Source organism: Myxine glutinosa, chromosome 2 (genome assembly GCF_964187855.1).
Source record: "Myxine glutinosa chromosome 2, kmMyxGlut1.1, whole genome shotgun sequence".
In the NCBI taxonomy this organism is placed as follows: Eukaryota; Metazoa; Chordata; class Myxini; order Myxiniformes; family Myxinidae; genus Myxine; species Myxine glutinosa.
The window spans coordinates 42,552,875-42,577,242 of NC_136262.1; the positions used below are offsets into that span (position 1 = coordinate 42,552,875).

The following is a 24,368-nucleotide window of genomic DNA, read 5'->3' on the forward strand; positions in this document are numbered from 1 at the left end:
AGATTCTCATTTCGCTTTATAATCATTTGATTCACATAGGAAGAGTTTATTAAATAATTGGAGATTTCCTCAGAGTATCCATTTCGATGCTTGTTTGTGGCTCCAGATGAGTTCAAGAGAAAGAAATTCAGACTCTAAAGTGGACACTGAAATTGCAAGAAGATGTTAACAAAACAAACAAGTTGTAGTTTCTTTGATCCGTATTCAAAAATCAAGGGACCATCAACTGGTATAGTTGCTTAGCGGGAAACTTTCAGGTCTGATGTTTGAACCAGAGTGATCTTCATCCGGGACATGCAGACATTGTTTCGCAGGTGTTAAGTTCACTCTTAAGGTGGAATGAAAGGAGGGTGGTGGTGGAGGAAGGATGTGGTCATCACATGGTCACAACGTGTAGACAGTGAGACCGAATGTATTCCTCATATTTTTCATGCATTATGCTTTCATCATTTGGACGATGATTAAAATGACGGAGTCTTCACCATCGGCCTTTGCAGTCACCTGCCCAGACATTTTCTGCCTCACATCTGCAGAGGTTCATTTGTTTGAAGTGCAGAAACTGCTGCCCAGAAATCACAACCACCAGCAAGGTGTCAGGAACCTCTAAAAATACCTGGAGTCACCTGATGCCCTCCCCCCCCCCCCCCCCCCCCCACTTAGGAGGATCCTTAACATCTGGCACATGATGCCCACAACAGTCTCGAAATAAGACGACTCTGTGCTTGGAGCTGCTGCGGTGTTTATGTTGGAACCCATCTGTGGATCGGTCCCATCGGCCGATGGGTCTGACCCATCTGTGGATGCACGAGAAATGACAATGCAGACCCATCGGCCGATGGGTCTGCGCCATCTGCGGATGTGTTGTTCACCTTGAAGGAATGTGTTGACAGAATGGTGCTCTTCAATCAGGTACACAGTCATTGGAATTACATGTGGATTGTATTACAAAATGTATTGGAATTACATTGGAATTACAAAATGTATTGACAAAATGTATAAATAGATGGGTAGAAATAGATAATAAAACATTTTAAAATCATCTCTGTTAAATTCCTACCACATGTAATTCCAATGACTGTGTACCTGATTGAAGAGCACCATTCTGTCAACACATTCCTTCAAGGTGAACAACACATCCGCAGATGGCGCAGACCCATCGGCCGATGGGTCTGCATTGTCATTTCTCGTGCATCCACAGATGGGTCAGACCCATCGGCCGATGGGACCGATCCACAGATGGGTTCCAACATTTATACCAGTGTCTATATATATATATATATTGTGATGATTACATGAAATACATTGTGATTACATGAAAATACATTTCATTGTGATGAAATACATTGTGATGCTTTCAGTGTACATATTAGTCCAAAGAACGACAACTGTCATATCACAATCACACGTGGTGCCTGAAAGTAGCTCCGTGTGTGACAAACAAACACGAAGGGGTGAACGGATGTCTCTGCTCGGTCCAGCGTGTGCGCGTTCACAGAATGGTAACGTCAAATAAGGAACCATAACCATCTAATACTAGGCCGGGTAACGCAACAATAGGGAGCATTCCCCTGTCATCATGCAAACACAATGACAACCTTATCTTGAATTGTTCCACGCCCTCGCGTCACTCCCTGGGTCACTTGGAACAGCTGTTGGGCGAGTGCGGAAAAACGTGTTCCCTTTTGCCTTGTTGTGGTACCCAGTTTTAGTGGGGATTGCTTTTTCTTTTTGAAAACTTCTCAAAAATGGAGAGCGCATGCGGAGATTGTCGTCAAGCGCATGCGGAGATCCAAAGTAGTCGTATTATGGGTGTGCCTGTTTTTCCGCAAATGACCGCAGACGGCATGAGGCACAACTTTTCAAAAAAGGTTTTTCTGAAAGCGCGGATTGTGGTCGAAGCGGTGATACCGTAATGGCGTATCGGGAAATTTCTCTCGACATTCCTCAGTCACAATCCCCTCCTCTTTCAACTTTCCACTAGGTTATGATATAGTTCGGCCTCTGTGTCACAAACTGCACCGAGTTTCACCAACGGCCGAAGGATCTTGATGCTGGGATGTATGCCGGTATAGTCCACCACTCAAAGGGGTCTTTGTCACGTGCTTTAAAAATACAACGTCGGCCCTACTTCCATCGATGGTCGTTTTGAAAGCCGTGCAGCGACCGGCGTTTGTGCTTTTTCTAGGATGGAAAGGGGTTGGGTGGTGGAACTCGTGATCTTCGTGGTGGGAACCATAGAGGAGCAGGAGCCGAAGATTTCAGGCTAAATGGTCCACATTTCCAGAGCTCACTTTGAAGGCAAAGCTTGCTCGCACTCTCCCCTCCTCTTCCTCCTCCTCCTCTCGTCCCCTCCCCTCCTTCCTCGGCGCACACCTCCCCGACAGGCTGACGTAGCGGAGCGGGCAGCGATAAGCCCTACTGATAAAGGCCCCTCCGCCAGTCGCAGGGCGGCGAGAGGCGAACGGGATCCGAGTCGCGAGTGTGAAGATCACCCGGCAAAGACTTTGGGCCTATGATCAACACCGCGTTATCTTCGACACACATAGCTCCGGATATATAGATGTTTAGCGCGTCTATGTGCACAAACGCGGGAGTCGATCTCTCGGCCGCACGCACGGCTCGCACCTAGGCTGTCGGCCCATCTATCTGCAGATCTATATATGGCGTGTGCCCCGGCCGCGCATCGCAAGCGGACCATCCGCGGCGAGGACGCGTCGCACGCAGGTGAGGGTCGCGCGCGCCGGGCGCCGCGTCCGAGCTCTCGTGGTCTTTGCGCGCCTAGCCCGGCGGCCGTGAGAACGCGTCCATTCGGACGTGACTGTCCTCCCAAGCAGGCCCAGGCAGGGAAGAGAAGAGGTGGGGGTGCTTGGGGGGGAGATCAAGACTAGGCGCGGAGCGGGGCCACTCCCCGGGTGCCGGAAAAAGAGGGGTTGAGAACCCTCGGATGGAGAAAATGGGACGAGGGGGAAGAGAGACAACACCAACTTGGGGAGAGAGGGGGGGGGGGGAGGGAGAGTGGGGGATGTCTAAACAAGAAGGTGGAACGCGATTGTGTTTGTGTTTGTACATATATATATATACTGTATATATATGAATTGGTTGCCGTTTATATTCCAAGAAGACCGTTCACATGAGACAGGTGTCAACTACCTGGTTCATTTGTTTGTACTGCAGAAACTTCTGCCCAGAAAGCACAACCACCAGCAAGGTGTCAGGAACGTCCAAGAATACCGGAGCACAATTGCTGCTCATAGTCCAGGTAGAAACCAGGAATTTAGCAAGCGTGCCGGCGATAACTCCACTACTTTTCATGAAGGGTGCCGTGGGATCTCCAACACCCTCCCAAGTAAAGTTAGCAGAGGGGACAACCGGCTTACTGTCCTGAGGAATGGTGCACACATTGATGCATCCCTATGCCTGCGAAGTACCAGGATGACAGTTTATAGCTGGGATGAGATTCGAATCCAGGCGAGACAGCTCAGAGGCAAATGTGTGCATACCGATACCTCAAAGCCATCCTGCCAGCCTTATGTGTGTATATGTATGTATGTATGTATGTATGTATGTATGTATGTATGTATGTATGTATATATATATATGTGTGTGCATAGGTACCCTGTATATGTGTGTAAAGGTACCCTGTATATGTTTGTGTAATGCATGTGTTAATCCGGTATGTATGTACACATACACACGTGGCTCACTTCCATCACTGGGCCCCTCCACTTCCCCCAGTCTCCCCACCCCCTTTCATCCTTTCCACCATCACAATTGTATTAGAACAGGCTGTATTTATTTCTTTATTTATTTCGCCATTTAATTTGCCTCATTTTGTGTTGTTCATACAATCCAAGCATTGATGCTGCGGGATGTTTTTATTAATTTTTATTTTATTTTATTTCTTAATTCTTTCATTTCGCACATGTGAGACCTCCTCTCATTACCCCCTCCCTCCCCCTTCCCCACCGCCTCCCCTAAACCCCTTCCCCCTTTCCCCCTTTACCCACCCTTTGCCTCCTCCTCCCCTCCCCCTCTACCGTGGGAAAAAGTTCGAACGTTGCCGGAAACCTTTTCAAGTCGGTCGTCAGTTAAACCTGCACGTTGTTGTACGTTCGAATGGTTTGCATTATTCCGTGTGTTTAATGAAAAACATCTTGTTAATGAAAGCAAAATGTCCGCATAGCGCAGGTATCCGTATAACGCAGGTTTTGACGTGTCCCCGTCCGTCTGTACGCTCGGCTTGTCCGCGCCGGCGAGACCGCTTCCGCCCGCGTGTGTAAAGCTCATTCCTTCGTCGTGAAGTCAGTACAAGGCTTAATTCAGCGAGCATGTGTTTATACGATAACGCTCTTTCATCAAGCCAAGGTCTCCAGTTTCGGGATGGCTTGGATAGGGGGGGGGGGGCTGCGAGGGGGGTTGGGGGTCTGTATTGTGGGGGGTAAAGGGATCGACCGTTTGATATACAGACTGTTTTAATGATTGTCTTCAATTCCGATCTGGCCCAGGCGTTTAAATCTTTGGGGTTTCTTCGCCTCCGGTTTGTGGCGGCGTTTTTGAACTGAGCATTTCCTTTTGTACTAAATATAGCGGTCACGTGATATTTGCTGGTTCTCCCCCCAGTGTTATTTACAGAGGCTTCCGATTTGTTTGCTCGTGGAATTTCCTTATTATTACAATATTTATTTCACTCTTTTACCGCCAGGTGCATCATGTGTGTGTGTGTGTGTGTGTGTGTGTGTGTGTGTGTGTGTGTCTATGAGAGTGTACTCGTATGTGTGTGTGTGTGTGTGTGTGTGTGTGTGTCTATGAGAGTGTACTCGTATGTGTGTGTGTGTGTGTGTGTGTGTGTGTCTATGAGAGTGTACTCGTATGTGTGTGTGTGTGTGTGTGTGTGTGTGTGTGTGTGTGTGTGTGTGTGTGTGTGTGTGTCTATGAGAGTGTACTCGTATATGTGTGTGTGTGTGTGTGTGTGTGTGTGTGTGTGTGTGTGTGTGTCTATGAGAGTGTACCCGTATGTGTGTGTGTGTGTATGTGTGTGTCTATGAGAGTGTACTCGTGTGTGTGTGTGTGTTTGTGTGTGTGCATGTATGAGAGTGTACTCGTGCATGTGTATGTGTGTATGTATGAGAGTGTACTCCTATATGTGTGTATGTATGAGAGTGTACACGTATGTATGTATGTGTGTGTGTGTGTTTGTGTGTGTGCATGTATGTGAGTGTACTCGTGCATGTGTATGTGTGTGTATGTATGAGAGTGTACACGTACATGTATGTGTGTGTATGTATGAGAGTGTACTCCTATATGTGTGTATGTATGAGAGTGTACACGTATGTATGTATGTGTGTGTGTATGAATGTGTGCACATACATGTGTGTGAGTGTGTGTGTGTGTGTGTGTGTGTGTGTGTGTGTGTGTGTGTGTGTGTGTGTGTGTGCTTGGCCAGGTTTGTACCGTACTTTTTTCTTCTTCTTCTTTATTATTGCCATGCACATCGGTATCTATAACTTATGAGTAGTTGTGACACAAACACGTGTCTAGGTGAGTGTTAAAGATCGAGAGGTAAATCACTTCAAGTGCTCACAAGCATCGAACACCTGACTGTTAGAACAACGAGGATGACGAGAGGCGGAGAAAACCACAGACAATTGGGCGAAGATCAAAATAAATTAGCTTTTTTTTTTTGGTCTTCGACACAAGTTTGACTTTCATAAATTGTGAAGAGTGCAATCCGATTGGTTCCCCATGATGCATCAACCATCCCTTTCGCTTTGTGTGGGCACAGACATGGTACGGAAGAAGACTCTCCCTCTCAGGAACGTGACCTCGTCTCCGGGGCCTGAAAACCAGACCGCTGGCAATCTGTCGCAAGTGGTGGAAACGGACCAAACGACGCTTCCTCGGCTCGGCTCTGAGCCAGGCGCTCTCGACTCCGTCGGCTGTTGTGAAGACGGAGAGGGAGATGCACGTCGGAGTGGAGACGCTTCCACGCTGGAGTGCTTCCCTGAAAACTGTCGTGAGCTTCCTCGACTCGGAGATAGCCCTACGTCAGGAGAGCAGGAGACGGGTGGAGACGGAAACCTCGAAGGTCCGATTCACGAGGGGTCGGACGATGGTCTGACCTCGGCTCCAGAGCTGCAGGACTTTACGTGCAGCGTCTGTGGATACAGTTATTATGGCAACGACCCCAGCGATCTGGTAAAGCACTTTCGCAAGTACCACCTGGGAATGCACAACAGGCGGCGGCAGGACTCTGAGCTTGACGGCAAGATCGTAGCACTTCACCGTGCGCTGCATCACCCCGAGTCACACGAACTGCTGCAGCTCTGCAGCAATGTCGAGCGCCTCAAGGCGATGATCCAGGATGTGATTGTACAGCGACCCGTTATATCCAATGGTACTTACGATGTGCAGGTATGTACAACTTCTAATTTGAGGCCTGCAGGACACGGTCAGGGCAATTTACTGTACATCTCCATTGTCGGCTGAGCTAAGCTACAGTGCCTCCAGAAAGTATTCACACCCCTTGACTTTCCTACATTTTGTTGTGTTACAACATGAATTAAAAATGGTTTAAATTGAGATTTTGTGTAACTGATCTACACACAATACAACATAATGTCAAAGTGTTTTTTGTTTTTTTTTGCCAAAAGTTTACAAAATATTTAAAAAGCGAAATACAGAAATGTCTAAGTTACAGAGGTATTCAACCCCCTGAATCAATAAATACTTCGCTGAAGCACATTTGGCACCAATTACAGTTTTGAGTCTTCTTGGTTATGTATGCATCAGCTTTGCACATCCAGATTTGGGGAGTTTCTCCCATCCTTGCAGCTTTGCTCAAGCTCTGTCAAGTTGAATGGGGAGCGTCCGTAAACAGCAATCTTCAAGTCTTTCCACAGATTATCAATGGGATTCAAGTCTGGGTTTTAGCTGAGCCACTCAAGGACTTTCACCATCTTGTTCTGAAGCCATTCTCGTGTTGCCTTGGCTGTATGATTGAGGTCATTGTCCTGTTGGAACATAAATCGTCACCACAAGTTATGTTGCACACTGAAGCAGATTCTCCTCAAGCATTTGCCTGTATTTGGCTCCATTCATTGTTCCCTCTATCCTTACAAGTCCCTCGGTCAGTCCCTGCCATTGAAAAGCATCCCCATAGCATGCTTCACAAGAGCGATGGTGTTAGATGGGTGAAGAGCTGTGTTCAGTTTCCACCAGACGTAGCGCTTTTCATTCAGGCCAAATAGTTCACAATTTTTGACTCATCAGACCACATAATCTTTTGCCTTACACTCTCAGTCTTTGACGTGCTTTTTGAAAACTCCTGGCATGCTGTCATGTGCCTTTTTCTTAGGAGTGGCTTCCGTCTGGCCACTCTCCCATAAAGCCCAGATTTGTGAAGTGCTGCAGAGACTGTTGTCCTCCTGGCAGGTTCTCCCATTTCAGCCAAGGAACTGTGTAGTTCTGTCAGAGTGGTCATTGGGTTTTTGGTCACCTCCCTGACCAAGGTCCTTCTTGCCCAGTTTGGTAGGTCGGTCAGCTCCAGGAAGAGTCTGGATAGTTCCATATTCTTTCCATTTCCGAATGATGGAGCTCACTGTGCTCTTGGGAACTTTAAACGCTTTAGAAATTGTTTGAAACCCTTCCCCAGATCAAATCTTCCTCATAATTATATATTTGGACTTCTACAGACAGTTCCTTGGTCTTCATGTTGTCATTTCTGCTCTGACACGCACTGTCACCTGTGGGACCTCATATAGAAAGTTTTTTTTATTATTATAAATCATGTCCAATCAATTGAATTGGCCCCAGGCGGACTCCGATTAAGTTATAGAGACGTCTCAAGGATGATCAAAGGAAATTAGATGTACCTGAGCTAAATTTGGCGTGTCATGGCAAAGGGGTTGAATACTAATTGACTCAAGACATTTCATCTTTTCATTTTTAATTACTTTGTAAAATTTTCTGAAAAAAAAAGTTTTACTTTGTCATTATGTGGTAATATGTGGAGATCAATGAAAACAAATCTCTGATCCATTTTAAATTCAGTCTGAACACAACAAAATGTGAAAAACACAAGGGATGTGAATACCTTCTGAAGGCACTTTAAATAATGGATCATAAAATTACAAACGTATTGATCCACTCAAGTCGTTAATGATGCCTCTTTTCTTAAAAGTGCATGGAGGTTATATTAGTGTGTACAGCCTGGTCATTTAGAACAACCTGCGTAGGTATTATTTATATATATATATATATATATATATATATATATATATATATATATATATATATATATATATATATATATATATACGTATATATAAATACAGACTTGGCATTTAATATGGAAAAAATTTTTTGTGGGGGTGAACTTACTTTTCAAGATGACTTAGAACCAAAAGTTCATTGGAATTATGTTGAAATTATTCTAGATTTTGTTAATGTGACCTTTAAAAGAAACAAAAACCACATTTGACATTTCGAAGCAAATAAATTGATCCTTGAAAGTGATGTAAACTGATATCGAACTCAATTCATGGACAGTACTGTGTTAAACTTCTGTGCGTTTTCCAGAAGTATCTCTTTATTTTGCACATTAGCCAAATTTTTTTTTAACAAAAACAAAAGTTAAATTACGACTGGGATTACGGGCAGTAAAATTACAGTTCAGTACTTCGTGTAACCCCCACGAGCATTCAGGAGAGCACGTACACGTTGAGGCATGCTGTTCACGAGATTTGCCAAGGTTTGGACATGAATCGCTTGCCATGCAGTTACAATAGCCTGCTGCAATTCACGCACAGAGGCAGGCTGCTGGTCCAAGTTGTCGATTTGACGCGTTAATTCTGCCCACAAGTTCTCTATCGGATTCATATCCGGGGACATGGCAGGCCACTCCATATGCTCTACACCACGGTCAGCAAGAAAGTGTTGGATCATGCGAGCACGATGAGGCCGTGCATTGTCATCTTGGAAGACAAAGTTTCCTCGAAAGGCTGCACGAGCAAATGGAAGCAATGTTTCTTCCAGAATGGCCCTGTACTTGAACTGGTTCAGGTTTCCATTCAGAACAACCAGGTCAGTTTTGCCCCCTGCATGAAAAGCAGCCCAAACGGTCACCCCACCACCTCCAGGTTGGACTCTTGGCACTATACAATCTTCGTTGTTGGCTTCATGCACTTGTCTGTGAACTCGGACACGGCCATCTTGACGATAGACCAGAAATCTAGACTCGTCACTGAAGATCACCTGATTCCAGTGTCCTGGCTGCCATTGACGGTGCTCTCTGGCCCACTGCAATCGGCGCTGGCGGTGTTGTCTGGTCAGACGTGGCTTTCTCGGGGGACGCCTGGCACGATAGCCTGCTTGAACCAGTCGTTGGTTGACTAGCCTTCTGGATACAGGCACATTTGTCAGTTGCTGCCACTCAGCCCTAAGCCGATTAGCTGACTTGGTACGGCCATTGTGGACTAACCGGTGCAGCTGGCGATCATCCCTCCTTGTGGTTCTGAGGGGACGTCCTGACCTCGGTATTGGAGTAGGGACACCCCTCTGAGCATTTCCTTTCAGGATATTTGACACCTGACCTTGAGTGATGCCATACTGCCAAGCAATAGCACGCTGTTTCATGCCGGAATTTCGTAAAGCCACCACTAAATGACAAACAGCATTGTCGAGTTGACGGAACATCTCCAGGGGAAGCGGCAATAACTTTTGTAGACGTGCAGCAGTTGTTTTCCACTAATACAGAACGTAACAACCCTTATATACCCGATTGTGAAGCCAATCGTCAAATGTACCTGTCCGTACATTTTGTCACGCCACCTGTGATATAATCCTGTTATTGACTTCTTGCTGCGACAGACAATCAGTGACATGGTTCTTTTAACAAAGAAATCACCGTAGCGTAAAAGAAACTCACCAGATTGATATACCGAGTTCAGAAAGTAAACCCAAGTCAAGAAAAAAAAAATTCCATATTAAATGCCAAGTCTGTATTTTAAAAATCATATAATTTATACATATACATACACCGGAATTTGTAACTTCTTTACCGTGTCTGCAATAACTCATCTACTCTTTGTGTAAGACACAGTGGGATCATTAATATCCACCATTGACCAGTGTTTGTATATATATATATGTGTGTGTGTGTGTGTGTGTGTGTGTGTGTGTTTGTATAATGGTGTGTGTGTGTGTGTGTGTGTGTGTGTGTATGTGTGTGTATATATATATATATATGCGCTAAATTGGACTCTTCATATTCTTGAATGAGTCTTGCTACCATGGAGGCTCCTTTACAGTACCTGTCAAAATTAAAAAGACGCGGTTACATCGGCATAATTGCCTACCAATCAGATTACTTGATCCAGGAGAAATCCCCAAACACAAAATATTTGAATAGATACCTGTTGTGGTACAAATTGTCACCATTTTAAAATACATATAATTATGAAGGCCATATAAGGTGATCCAAAGCGAAAAGTAAAGCAAATATAGAAAGCTTATAATACTTGAGACTTTACATCCACATACAGGAAAAAAATGCATAATTCAGCAGAAATTGGAGATTCAGTTAATTTACCTGGAGGCAGGCACATTTTTGTTTGGTGTACTTCGATTGGCTTGGGAACACATGTGATGTCAATGCATTTTGGCCAATCATGGACAAGATGGGTCTGTCTCCACTGACATTGCTGGGAAATTTGCTGCAGTTGCATTTACACTTTGAGGATGCATTATTTATTTTTTGGCAAAAAAAAAGCAAGTGCATAGAAAATTCACATCACAGTTATATCTAACAATCATCAGTTCATAAAATTTGAATTTTTGTTTCAATTGTACATGAGGGCAACTCTGCAATTAACATTGAGAAATTTGCTGAGTCAGTTATTTGTGCTTTTCCAAATTGATCATTGTAATAGGTCTTAACTCTTAAATATGGGCCACGTCTGGACTGTGCAGTGAAATATTTTTTCCAATAATTAACCCTATAGGATAGGGAGACGTTTATATACCTGTTTTAGGATTTGTTTCTACAATTGGTGTCCCCAGTTTTAATGGTAACTTCGAATTTTTTATTTATTTATTTTTTATACAGAATCTAGGCTTTTGTAAGAGCTAACACATTGAACATGAAATGACATGCACAGACACATAAAACATACAATGAAGGGAGAGAGAGAGACAATAGGGGGAGAGAGAGAGGGAGGCACACAAGCACAACAACAGTAGAGAACAGGGACGTCGGTAGATCTGTGGGAGGGAGAGGGCTGGGGGAGGAGGGAAGGGTACATGGTATAAAGCAAATGAACACTTCTAGGAATTTCTGGAAAGAAGTTGTTTAATTGAAAGTGGCGGATTTGTGGTGTTTTAATGGGGGTAAGAAAGATCAAGGTTTTGGATGGGGGAAGATAAGAGATGGTGGTGAACAGCTGTTTTAAAGACCTGGAGGTTTACCCTCGGTGATCACTTTATGATTGCAGATATTTCGTTTTATTTTGGTGGGGATAGGATTTGAGGGAGGACGTTATTTTCATATGGGAAACTACTACTACGACTACTACTACCACTGTAACTTTAATTCCCCCTTTTGTGTGGGGTCGCCTGGCAAACCACTTTGGTCCAAGTCTTTTACGATCCAACTGGCCAGGCTTGACGTTCGGCTGAAGTTGATTTGTGCAGGAATTTGTAACTTGTTTACCGTGTCTGCAATAACTCATCTACTCTTTGTGTAAGACACCGTGGGATCATTAATATCCACCAATGGCCAGTGTTGACAGATGGGTCCTCCAGCTTATCATCCTTGCAATGCGTAGTGTACACATCGACGCCTTGCATGTGAAACGCCAGGGTAACAGCTTGTAGTTGCATTGTGATTTGAATCCAGGTTAGACAGCTCTGTGATGTGCGTGCCTCCAAACGATCCTGTCAGCACATATTTCTTTTCGATTTGATAATAGGATGTGAAAAATTCGATCATGATCAGATCTCCTAATTTTAGAAATCAGCGTTTGTTTTTACCTTTGAGAAAATATTTGCTGCTCTTATGCAATGTCAGCAGATACTGCTGCAACTCAGAGCATGCCGTCCTTTCATTGGGGACGGAAATCCAGCTGTCCCTTTTACACTTCAGTCGTAGATGATATAGTTCAAAAAGATGACGTCATTGTTTGCTGGTACCTTCCTTTGTCAAATTCGCTTCCACCTACAGTCAGTGCAAGCGCCTGGATGTGAATATGGCACAGGTATTAAGGGGCTCAATGATCTCTTTCTGTGTCTCAGCTTCCTTGTTATCTTTTGAGCATTGTATTAAGTTTCATTTTTCATTTAGGTACATAGTCAGGTTCACTATGTCAATAAATTATATTTCGTTCAAAATCATGGTAGATTAGCAAACCTATACATTTTTGGAAAGGTTATAGCATAAGGAAACTAAAAATCAATGTTTACATTTGGAGAGATACCTGTATGGCGGCCATTTTGGATTTTCAAAATGGCCACTGTAAAATACATATTTTGTTCTATTTCTGCCTCTAATTACCCTAAAAACTTTTTAAAATATACTAAACCTATATTTTCAGGGACAAGGAATCCAATGAAAGTATCAAATTAGTGCTATGGGGAATGGTAAGACACGAATCAAAGGTTTTGAATTGCAAAATACTGTCTTTATATTCGCGATAAGTTGCATAATCAAATACATGTTATCATTTTGTACAGGCAGTTAATAACATCAAAATGTGTCACAATAATTCATATCACCAAACATACACAGGCAGTCAGCAAAATCATATATACACATGCAGTCAGTATAACTCACATCTACACAGGCAGTCAATGACAAAATATACACAGGCAGTCAATGGCATCAAACATACACGATTACAGAATATGCCATTTAGAGTTCGTCATCACCGTCCTGTGTGTCATATCCGACAATATAGTCCGCATCGTTTTCACAGTCCGTTCCACACAAGCAAAGGTCGGTCAAATTGATTGGCAAATCGAATTGGTCGAATGGTCGATCGAATCGAATTCGATGAATCGAATCGAATCGAATCGAATCGATCGAATTGGTCGAATGGTCGATCGAAGCGATTGGTCGAATGGTCGAATGGAATTGGTCGAATTGGTCGAATGGAATTGGTCGATTGGTCCAATTGGTCAAATTGGTCGAATCGAATTGGTCGGAATTGGCAAATGTAAACATTGATTTTCAGATTTTCCATGTAATAACGTTTCCAAAAATGCATAGGTTTGCTAATCTACCATGATTTTGAACGAAAAAACATCGTGAACCTGACTAACAGCCAGGGCGGTTAAAATGATGTTGCTTGAGACCGACTCATTTGTCCTCCTAGGCCCTAGGGAGATATAAAGCCAAAAAAAAATAAAAATTTTTTGTATTCATGATGTTTGGTGAAGGTTAAAACTGGGAAGAGAAATGTCAAAGTGTCCCAGTATTCTCTTCTTATTGCCTGCTTCATTTGCCCTGACGCTCCGGGAAGAGTCCGGCGATGTATGCAACAAAAAAGTTTTATGAGGGTCGGACTGTGAGTCATGCAAGGCAATGGGCCAAGAATAAATGAGTCTTATTGAGTCTTTCATTGCTTCATTTTATTTTCTGTCCCATTTACAGGTAACCCTCAAAGGGAAACTGGTTGGAATCGGTCGGAAAACTCCTGACTGCCGAGGAGACACCAAGTATTTCAGATGCAAATTCTGTAACTTCACCTACATCGGGAGCTGTCGCATGGATCTGGAGTCGCATGTCCTCAACACGCATGCTAACAAACTGCACGGTGTTTTGCACGAGGATGACAGGAAGGAGGTGGAGAATACCATGAAGGGATGCGATAACAACAAAGTTGAAAGGCTACCTGTTAACGGGCAGGTCATAGCACATGGTGAAGCGTTTCGCACTTCCTCCATCTCTTCTTTCACACTAAAGACGGAGGATTATGGCTCTTCGGGCACTGCGTCTGCAAACGATGTCATAGAAGGACTCGTAAAAGAGGAGCCCCAGACTAACGGTCGCGGTTCGCCGACTGCTGTCAGCTCGTGTCCCGACGAAGCCGGACTACGGAAGGATGACGACTGCGACTCGTTTTCCAAGGCACGGGGTTCATCGACGATGAAACCCGGTGGTGCCGAAGCACCTCTCGGCTTCGCCGAAGGCGTGTCCAAGACTCCAGTGGCCCTAACAAACGGGCAGCACCGGGAAGGTGATCAGGAGACCGGTGTATTGGGATTTGAATGCAGGAAGTGCATCTTTAAGAGCCTCACCGAGAAGGATTTGTTGCTGCATTTCAGGTGAGTGCCCATCACGTGTACAGTGACGTGTTGCTTGAGAATTATTGTTTTCACTTTGTGACTTTATATGGGGGGTTTGTGCTTCAAAAGTGAAAAAACACGTCCTGTAAACAAAAGACAAATCAAACGATCGTCACGCAACTAAATCAGGTTTTGTGACTTTTAAAGTGTTTTTGGCAGATCCAACTTTGGAGAGGAGAGTTATGTACTCACCAAAAAATCATTTATTTATTTATTGTTACCTGTATATATTCACCTTTTTAAGTTATTATTGTATATTCACCTGTGTTTAAAATAGCAATGTACAATGTATAATAATCATAGCGATGAGTCGTAATCTCGTCGATGAATGAGCACCATTTATTTCAGGACGTGGCTGGGTTTGTTTTTCTTTTTAAACCAAGTTATTAATTTTTATGGGCAACAGGACAATTGTCAATGAATCTACTATATAAGAGAGATGTCTGTCTCTGTGTGTGTCTGTCTGTCTGTCTGTGTGTCGCCATTTTTCTCATAGATGGCTGAACGGATCTTCGTCAAACTTTCAGAGATTCATCAGTGAGTGCCTGGGAGTGTTTTAAGGAAAAAAAAAAAAAAGATCGTTTTTTTTGGAGTTAAAAAAAAAAAAATCGCTCGATAGTGCCTCAGCTTTTTTAAATTAATGACAGTTATATACAAGTACACATTCGCATAAATAAATACAAAACAATCAACACACATTTGAATACAAATAAATCAAACAATTTCGGAAGTGTACGAAGTTGGTAGTACGGCTTCTTCTTCTTCCCGCTCGGCATCACAGTTAACTCAGAAACGTGATGAATGCCACATTCACCCCATTCACCCACCAGCATATATATGAACCCCCTTCCTCTCCTGCCTCCCCCTTCCCCTCCCCCCTAACCCCCCTCTCCTGCCTCCCCTCCCCTTCCTCCCTCCCTCCCCCTTCCTCCCCTCACCCCATCACCTCCTCCCCTCCCCTTCCCCCCTCCCCTCTCCCCTCCCCTCCTCCCCCCCCTCCCCACTCGGCAATGCCGGGTACTTCTGCTAAAATCCATAAATAGTAATCCATAAATCCATAAATCCATAAATAAATATAGGTATGGGTAGTAATGGGTATGGGTAGTAATGGTAGTAATGGTAGTAATGGTATGGGTAGTAATCCATGAATATCGAACTACAATGGAATGCAACATGAGCAGCAACACTGAGCATTTAATGTAGCAGATGCTTGCTGTGGTATATAGATTACAGTAGATCTGAGAATGAAGGATCAATATTATAGTATATCTCCATGCAGACACCCATTGATGCACAGAACAATTGCAATAGTCTATAGCTCGAGGCTAATATAGGACAGGACATTTTGTCAGAGCTCATATTCAAACTTTTTGACTAAGGATTATAAACATAAATTAGCATTTCCTTAAAAAATTATTTATTCAGCAACTTCTTTATGAACCTGCATTCTTCTTCTTCTTTAACGGCTACAGTTACTCCCACCTCTGGTATATGTAAAACCACTGACTCACTGATATTGGTACCTTCCGGGTGTCGTAAAAAGCTGAAATTTGGCGTGTCGACGGCCATCGATGCTGGATCACTGGGAACAATCACAGAACCATCAGAAAGCGTCCGTAAACGAACATTTACATAAAAAAACATAAACGCTTGCGAAAAAAAACCCCAGCCATCATTATACAGCATTTGAAAATTGTAATTTCCATAACTGTAAACTGTGAAATAAAAATCTCCATGAAACGTTATGTATGAACCAGGAACATGTCTGTAAAATAAATAAATAAATAAAACCTAAAACCTCGTGTGGTTGGCCTGGGGAAGCTTGGGCCAAGTCTTTCACGAACCGGGTGGCCAGGCCAAACGTCCGACTCAGCTGTTAGGGCGGGAATTTAGAATTGGCCATGATACCCAGCAATAGGTCGCCTACTCTTCACGAATGACCCCTTTGGATCTTTAACGTCCACCAATTAATGCCAGCAGATGGGATGCCTGTTTAAAACAACAATTGCAACAACATTTTTGCCAAGTTACAACAACCGAGGGACGGCACATACATGTCGATGAATCACCCTGCCTGTGAAATACCAGAATGACAGTTCTTAGCTGGGCCGAGATTCAACCCCAGACTAGACAGCTTAGAGGCAAGTGTGCGTATACCTCTAGTCTAGGCCATCCTGCCAGCCCTTTTATCGACTTGCATTAAAAGCAAATTTCACGAGTCCAGTGAATCATGTACTTAATAGGTAAATTTGGTGGAATTTTCATCACAATCCTCCCTCCAACCTGATATGCTCCATACATGTCCCGACCATCTCCTTAGTCCTATCATCCTCGGCTATCAGGAATACCTAGAGGTATGCACATTCAACTTTGAGCTGTTTAGACCTGGGTTTGAATCCCTACTGTGTACTGTTTTTCTACTGTGTACTACTTTCATCACAATCCCTGCTGTTTGAACTATAAACGGTCACCCTGGTGTTTCACATGCAAGGCGACGCATCAACTCATGTGCTGTTTACCGGATGTAAAGCTGGGTGTCCTATCTGCTTGCATTAATTGATGGACCTTAAGTTTCCCCTGGTGTCTTTCATGCAGAGAACAAATTACAAATTCCTGCCCAAGCTGTTGCTAGCAAGGTGTCTGGTCCTCTCAGGTATTCCTTTATACCTGGTTACACTGCTTGCTATCTTAGTGTGTGGTTCCTGTGCAGGCCACAGCTACTATCTAATATTATAAACAATTTCACGCTCCAGGTGTTCACATGCTGGGTGTGAATTGCCGTCTTCAGCTACAAAGGGTAATGCATTCACATAATATTACACCTACCTAATCCAACCCTTCCTTCCTTACCTCCTGCGATCCCATACTCCCTCATAATCTACATTCTGTCTCCTATCATCCTCCCTTGTCTTGTTTCTCCCCATCTTGTCTCACCATTTCAATTCTGCCATGCATTGTCAAAATTCTTTGCCCTGAAGTATATCAGTACTTAATGGACAGAGCAGAGAACAAATGCATTGTCTGCACTTTGAAGTAGATACAATGATGTTTAAATGCAGGAGGAGGCCCATCAAACCCACACATTTCTGCCAATATCCATGTACCCTCCAATCTGCAATGCCTCAAGGTAGCGATCTAAATTCACTTGCAAACGTTGTTGTAATTGATTTTCTTTTTCGATACGAAGATGTAGAATTTTCCAGGATTGCTTTGACAGCAGAAGGTCCTCCAAAATGCTCCATATGAAAGAGCTTTTTCATTTGACCATTGTGAGGGCTGGAGAGAAGGAAGAAGTGCTGCAAAGATTGTTCAATCATCATGGTTCGCTGCTCAAATGATTGCATCAACATAGGAAGTGCATATAGATCCATAAAGAGCATTAATATGGATCACTACTTCAAAGAGATAATGTGTAATGTTCATGTGGATTTGCCCAAGTTTATATCAACACCAGTCTTGGAGAATGCTTTCTGTCTCAGGCTTCTTACAACAAGACAAAAACTGTTTATACAAAGCATATGCAAAAAGCTCTGGATAATGGAATGGTGCGGAAGGTATGCAAGGGTGTCTAAAGTACAAAAAGCTTTACTATACGCAAGGTATAAATAAATAAAAAAACCAAGGAGGATTTACAAAGAAGATTAGAAATCAAGTAAAGACAGATGGAGAAATATAAGAAAAACGACATTTGAACGACTCATTTTATAGCTGGTGTGTTCCAAAAGCATAGTTGGATTACATTTTAAACATTCAGTGTGAATGATTTTTGCTAGTGCTGTATCATATATATACACTACATGGCCAAAAGTATGTGGACACCCGAACATCACACCTGTATGTTCTCGTCGAACATCTCATTCCAAAATCATGGGCAATAATATGGAGTTGGTCCCCCCCCCCACCCCCCCCCCATTGCTGCTATAACAGCCTCCACTCTTCTGGGAAGACTTTCCACTAGATGTTGGAACATTGCTGCGGGGATTTACTTCCATTCAGCCACAAGAGCAATTAGTAAGGTCGGGCACATATGTTGGGTGTGGCTCGCAGTCGGCGTTCCAATTCATCCCAAAGGTGTTCGATGGGGTTGCGGTCAGGGCTCTGTGCAGGCCAGTCAAGTTCTTCCACACCGATCTCAACAAACCATTTCTGTATGGACTTTGCTTTGTGCACAGGGGCATTGTCATGCTGAAACAGGAAAGGGCCTTCCCCAAACTATTGCCACAAAGTTGGAAGCACAAAGTTGGATGCCGAGAGAGATAAAATGTCGATGCTGAGAGAGAACTTTTCGGTGACCGTTCACCAACAAAGTCCGGACCCAAGAGATAAGAGAAAATGTCGGCACATGACCATTCACCACCAGATCCAAAACGAGGACAACCCTCCCATCTATTTTCTCAACAATCCTCACCAAGAAGTTCTGTCACTCAAGATTTTGGGTCTCACTATCCGCCATGATCTTTCCTGGGAAAACCACAATTCCAAGCTGGCCTCCAAAGCCAGTCGCCGACTGGGCATCCTTCATCGTGCGACGTCTTTCCTTGGCACACCTGAGCTCCTCACCACATACAAGGCTTTCATCCACAGCTCAATGGAATACTGCCCTCCCCTCTGGGCTGTTGCTGCTGCCTCACACCTAGCTCGGTTTCACACTGCAGAAACCAAAGCTTTCAGAATCATTGGAATCTCTCGCGATGAAGCTAAATCCGAGGGCCTTTCACTCACTCACCGCAGGCAGGTTAGTGGTCTTTCTGTCTTCTACCGACTCCTCTCTGGCCCGAGCTCCCCCAGCTCTGTTTGTGCCATGTCCCCCAAATATTCCTACAGGACGGACAAGATCTGCCAGCAACCCTCTTCTGGTGAAACTGCCAAAATCAAGACTCTCTGCTCACCTTCACTCTTTCATTCCTCTTTTCTCCTGCCTCTGGCACAAACTCCCTCACTCTCTTCAATCCCACTCCTCCCTCCAGGTCTTCAAAACAGCTGTTCACCACCATCTCTTATCTTCCCCCATCCAAAATCTTGATCTTTTCTACCCCCGTTAATTCACCCCAGATCCACTTTTTTGAAATACTGACTTCTTTCCTGGAAGTCCTACCAGTGTCCATGCGTTTTATACCTCTCCCACCTCCCCCCCTTCCCATGCCTCCTCCCCCAAGCCCTGTCCCTCCCACAGATCTCCCAATGTCCCTGTCTCTACTGTTGTACTTGTGTGCTTCCCTCTCTCTCCCCATGTTGTCTCCTGCTCCCTTTATTATGTTTTATGTGTCCGTTTTTATTTTTTTTGTGATTAATGTTAGCTCTTACACGAGCCTCGATATTGTATACATAAAAACAAACAAAATGCATACGAAAAAAAGCAAACAAACAAAAAAAATCCTCATCAATATCTCGCATTTAAAATTGTAATTTCTATAACTATAGACCGTGAAATAAAAATCTCAATAAAAACTAAAGTAAAAACCGTAAATACATTTGTAAAATAAATAAGTAAATAAATATAACCTAAATTGATATCTTGCAGGAAGGAGGTCGTTGTTGCTTGCCTATAATCATAAAGCTTCTATTTATTATGTACATACGAAGCACAGTTCATTATTGCTTCCATTGTGTAAGCATATCCCACTGATATGTATGTACGTATATATATATATATATATATATATATATATATATATATATATATATATATGCAGAGAAGATCGAGAGAGGTATAAGAGATGAGAATAATGTTGAATCGTACATCAGAATAGGGAGAAAGAGGGGTCTGTGCTTGCAAGATGATTGTGATGGGCATGTGACGAACAGGGAAATGTAATGATTGAATATTAGTTTCATGCTCATAGGAAGTGATTCGTGTATTTGCTGTTATGTGTTGCATGCTGTGTTGCATGTTATGTGTTGCATGCCCAATGCATGCTGTTATGTGTTGCATACAAACTTTCTGCTGTCCATCAACAGTTGAACTTCAGGCCAAATCTTTAGTCTTGCCTGTAATGCATCATCACAGGCAAGATCATTACATCATTACAGGATTATGGTGATCCTTTTAAAAGATGTGATAACCAATTTATTTCGCTCCTGAAAAGATGAAAATAATTTAGTCCTTCTGAAAAGTCACGGCCTACCAAGAATCGTTCTTCGTATGACTACGCCATTTTTGTAACAGACAGTCAGAGGCGACATTCAATCTGTAAACGATGTGGGCTTCTTCGGGCCGAGTTGTCAAAGAATTGAGCCGAGAGGAAGTCCATCAGTTACAGATGAAACGTCGCCTGCGATGACTTCTGTTCTACCATGTTTGTTACAGAATTGGATGATCTTTACCTGGTGTGATTCGTGGTTGCTTGTGCTTTCTGCGTTGCTAGTGTCTATCTGCGTCGGCAAAAAGCTAGAAGGATACCAAAGTGTTTATGTCAGTGTGTACTTTGATATTGCTGCCCTAAATCCCATATCCATGGTGGGAATATCAATATAAATGTGGTAAGTGATGAATATTTTGAGTAAATAGCGGTTCATCTCATACTTGTGGTGGGGTACAGTATGAGGGGGGAGAAGGGAGGAACTCCAAATTTCCAAAAGATGAGACTTATTGCAACACTTGTAATCCAGGAGTGAAATAATCTCTGTTTTTAATGGCGTTCGTGTGTTGGGTGTGTTCTCCGACTTATCGCACTTGTACAGGCAAGTCAAATTGTCAGCAAAGTCGCTTAAAATTTGCTCCATCAAATGACTCCCCACATCATGCAAGTATCCCCAATCCGAGGGATTTTGTCCGGGTCGAGTGCAGATTAAAAATCCACTCCAACTTCGACTCGTCCCTTTGTTTATAAAATTCCCACTGCGTCTGTGCTTATTTTAGAGGAGAGTGTCCTGAGAATCCCTTGTGAAATGTTTATGTAAAAGTCAACTTTGAGATAATTTTAGCATTTTAGCAGATTCCAAATCGTGATATTTCAAATGATGCTGGAGAGGAATTTTATCCACTTTTTTTTACTGGCTCCGGTACTTTTGTTTATTTATTCGGTGATCTTCGTCCTGCATGTGATGCATGCACAAGTTACTTTTGGGGCTGCACATGTATCACATGCATGACAAAGACTTAAGTAGATGTTGGTATACGTTTTCAGAAATTGAAAGGCCATTATTGGACAATGGACGAGCAGACGTAACGAGCATTTGAACCTGGGTTCACTTCTTCCATTAGGTTAAAAGTAAACTCTTCCGTTAGGAACATTCATTTCTGGGCTATTTTTGTTTTTTGTTGTTATTTGAAGTTTATTTTAAAATATCAAATTCCACCCTTCCCAGCTGAGCGCTTTTCAGGATGACGATAAACGAATGTATGCTCCACAGGAAGAACACAAAAATATTTTGGGCAGTGTAGCAAGACAAACAGAAGACATTTCACGCTCTTAAAAAAGTCCACTAATGTGAGGGAAAAACTTGGTCTTCATTGAGAAAGCCATGGTATCTTTAAGTGGACTCTCTTCAGTGTGATTCATAATGCAGATGTGTAACAGTCACGTGGCCTGAACTCTTTGGGCAGTCATTTTTGTGTTGGCTGCCAGGCCTCGTGAGGACAGGGGCTTTGCTCTCGGCACCATCGTCTCTGAAGTGGCAATGAGACATGTGGTGTGCACAATCCGATCAAAGCTGAAACGAGCTTGAGAGGTTTATCTGAAGAATCCAACTCACGCCCTGCTTCATCAAAGGCTGCACTAAATAACACTGGCGTCAAAAGGCACACTACATATGATGTGCATCGTTTGACACATCCATTGTGAGTTTGTGATGTTATGAACCTGAGTGACGATCACAATGGGGGAATGCCCAGTATCTTTTCCAGTGTGGAGAATGTGGAATTCTCAAGGGAAATGTACTTTACTTCAACAATTGCACTTAGTTTTCAATCTACACACTGATACAAACGAAGTCACTGATATATGTATGTATATATTGTTACAGACGTGGTGGTGGATGTTATTTACCGAGCGGTTTGGTATGACCACGTCTGCACAAGTTACCCGATTATACCCGAACGTTGACTAATCGCGCTACGCTAGGTCAATGAAGGAAAAGACACACGGCTGGGATTAAAATGACACGACACCAGGGATACGGTTCTCAAGACCTCCGGAGGAGGTTATATTCGTTCGGAAGGTTAGATTACAACTACAAGAGGGACAGCAAAGGAAGATAGGCACTTAGACACAATCTTATATTATTCCCGACAGACCACAGAGAAACAGGACAAAAACTGACTCACACGGGGATTGATGGCAAGGAAAGCGGGTATTCGATGGCCAGCACAAGGTGCACCTTGTGCTCAGGGACAGGATAGCGCGGCCCAAAAGATGCAGGAGGTCTCTCAGCGCTCGGAGGTGGCTCTCTTGTCTTCTCAAGCTCGGGGCGCATCTGACCTCACATCCGGTAAGTCGCTGCGTATATCCGGCGGGGAGTGACACGCCCTCGGCTCGTTAGCTCCGCCCCAGATGGAATCGGCTCGTTGCTTCTCATTGGGTGCATGCGGGGGGGTTACCGGCTCCGCCCTTGACGAGGGGCTGACAGGGAGCCCCTTCGTGGTAACCCCGTGGAGCGCATGGTCATGGCGGCTAACCGAGCTGGTGGGAGGACGCACACTCCCCCCGCGCGCCGTGGTTGTAGTTGTTGTTGTAGCTGTAGTTGTTGTTGTTGTTGTTTGGGGAAGAAGATGGAAGGAGGTATGGGAAGGTCCTAAACTCACTACTGGTGCCATATAATCACATTCTGGTGCAACGAAGAGTCAGAATTAATGGAAAGGAGTCCTTAACTGACATAGACTAAGAATAACTAGCAAGATGTCCGAAAGTTGTCTACGTGAGATGCGGTGGACCTGGGCACGACATTTAATGGGGGAAAAAGGGGAAGGTCGGTTCTACAGAGTGTTGTTTACAGACAATGGGACTAGGGAATGGGGGATTGGGGATAGTTGGGGAGTATTGGGGAAATAGGGGAATATTTACAAGCGGATATGGAGGCCAAATTCCATATTCGCAACAATATATATATATATATATATATATATATATATATATATATATATATATATATATATATATATATATATATATATATATATATACAGACTTGGCATTTAATATGGAATTATTTTTTTTCTTGACTTGGGTTTACTTTCTTAACTCCGTATATCAATCTGGTGAGTTTCTTTTGCACTTTGGTGATTTATTTGTTAAAAGAACCATGTCACTGATTGTCTGTCGCAGCAAGAAGTCAACAACAGGATGATATCACAGGTGGCGTGGCAAAATGTACGGACATGTGCATTTGATGATTTGCTTCACAGTCGGGTATACAAGGGTTATTGCGTTCTGTATTAGTGGAAAACAACTGCTGCATGTCTCCAAAAGTTAGTGCCGCTTCCTCTGGAGATGGTCCGTCAACTCGACAATGCTGTTTGTCATGGAGCGGTGGCTTTACGAAATTACGGCATGAAACGGCGTGCTATTGCTCGGCAGTATGGCATCACTCAAGGTCAGGTGTCAAAGATCCTGAAACGAAATGCTCAGAGGGGTGTCCCTACTCCAATACCGAGGCCAGGACGTCCCCGCAGAGCCACAAGGAGGGATGATCGCCAGCTGCACCGGTTAGTCCGCAATGGCCGTACCAAGTCAGCTAATCGGCTTAGGGCTGAGTGGCAGCAACTAACAAATGTGCCTGTATCCAGAAGGCTAGTCAGCCAACGACTGGTTCAAGCAGGCTATCGTGCCAGGCGTCCCCTGAGAAAGCCACGCCTGACCAGACAACACTGCCAGCGCCGATTGCAGTGGGCCAGAGAGCACCGTCAATGGCAGCCAGGACACTGGAATCATGTGATCTTCAGTGACGAGTCTAGATTTCTGGTCTATCGTCAAGATGGCTGTGTCCGAGTGCGCAGACAAGTGCATGAAGCCTTCAACAACGATTGTATAGTGCCAAGAGTCCAAGCTGGAGGTGGTGGGATGACCGTTTGGGCTGCTTTTCATGCAGGG

At 43.8% G+C, this 24,368-nt stretch overlaps 1 protein-coding gene across 2 annotated transcripts in view; it reads left to right on the forward strand.

Annotated features, from left to right (window-relative positions):
* Positions 1–2,389: 2,389 nt before the first annotated feature.
* LOC137413651 (zinc finger transcription factor Trps1) overlaps positions 2,390–24,368 on the forward strand; it is a 131,189-nt gene continuing 109,210 nt past the window's right edge. For both annotated transcript variants that reach the window (XM_068099082.2, XM_078773224.1), the window contains exons 1-3: positions 2,390–2,724; positions 5,783–6,411; positions 13,646–14,319. In XM_068099082.2, coding sequence (XP_067955183.1) covers positions 2,661–2,724; positions 5,783–6,411; positions 13,646–14,319 — 1,367 coding nt within the window. In that variant the 5' untranslated portion in view covers positions 2,390–2,660. The remainder of the gene's footprint in view (positions 2,725–5,782; positions 6,412–13,645; positions 14,320–24,368) is intronic.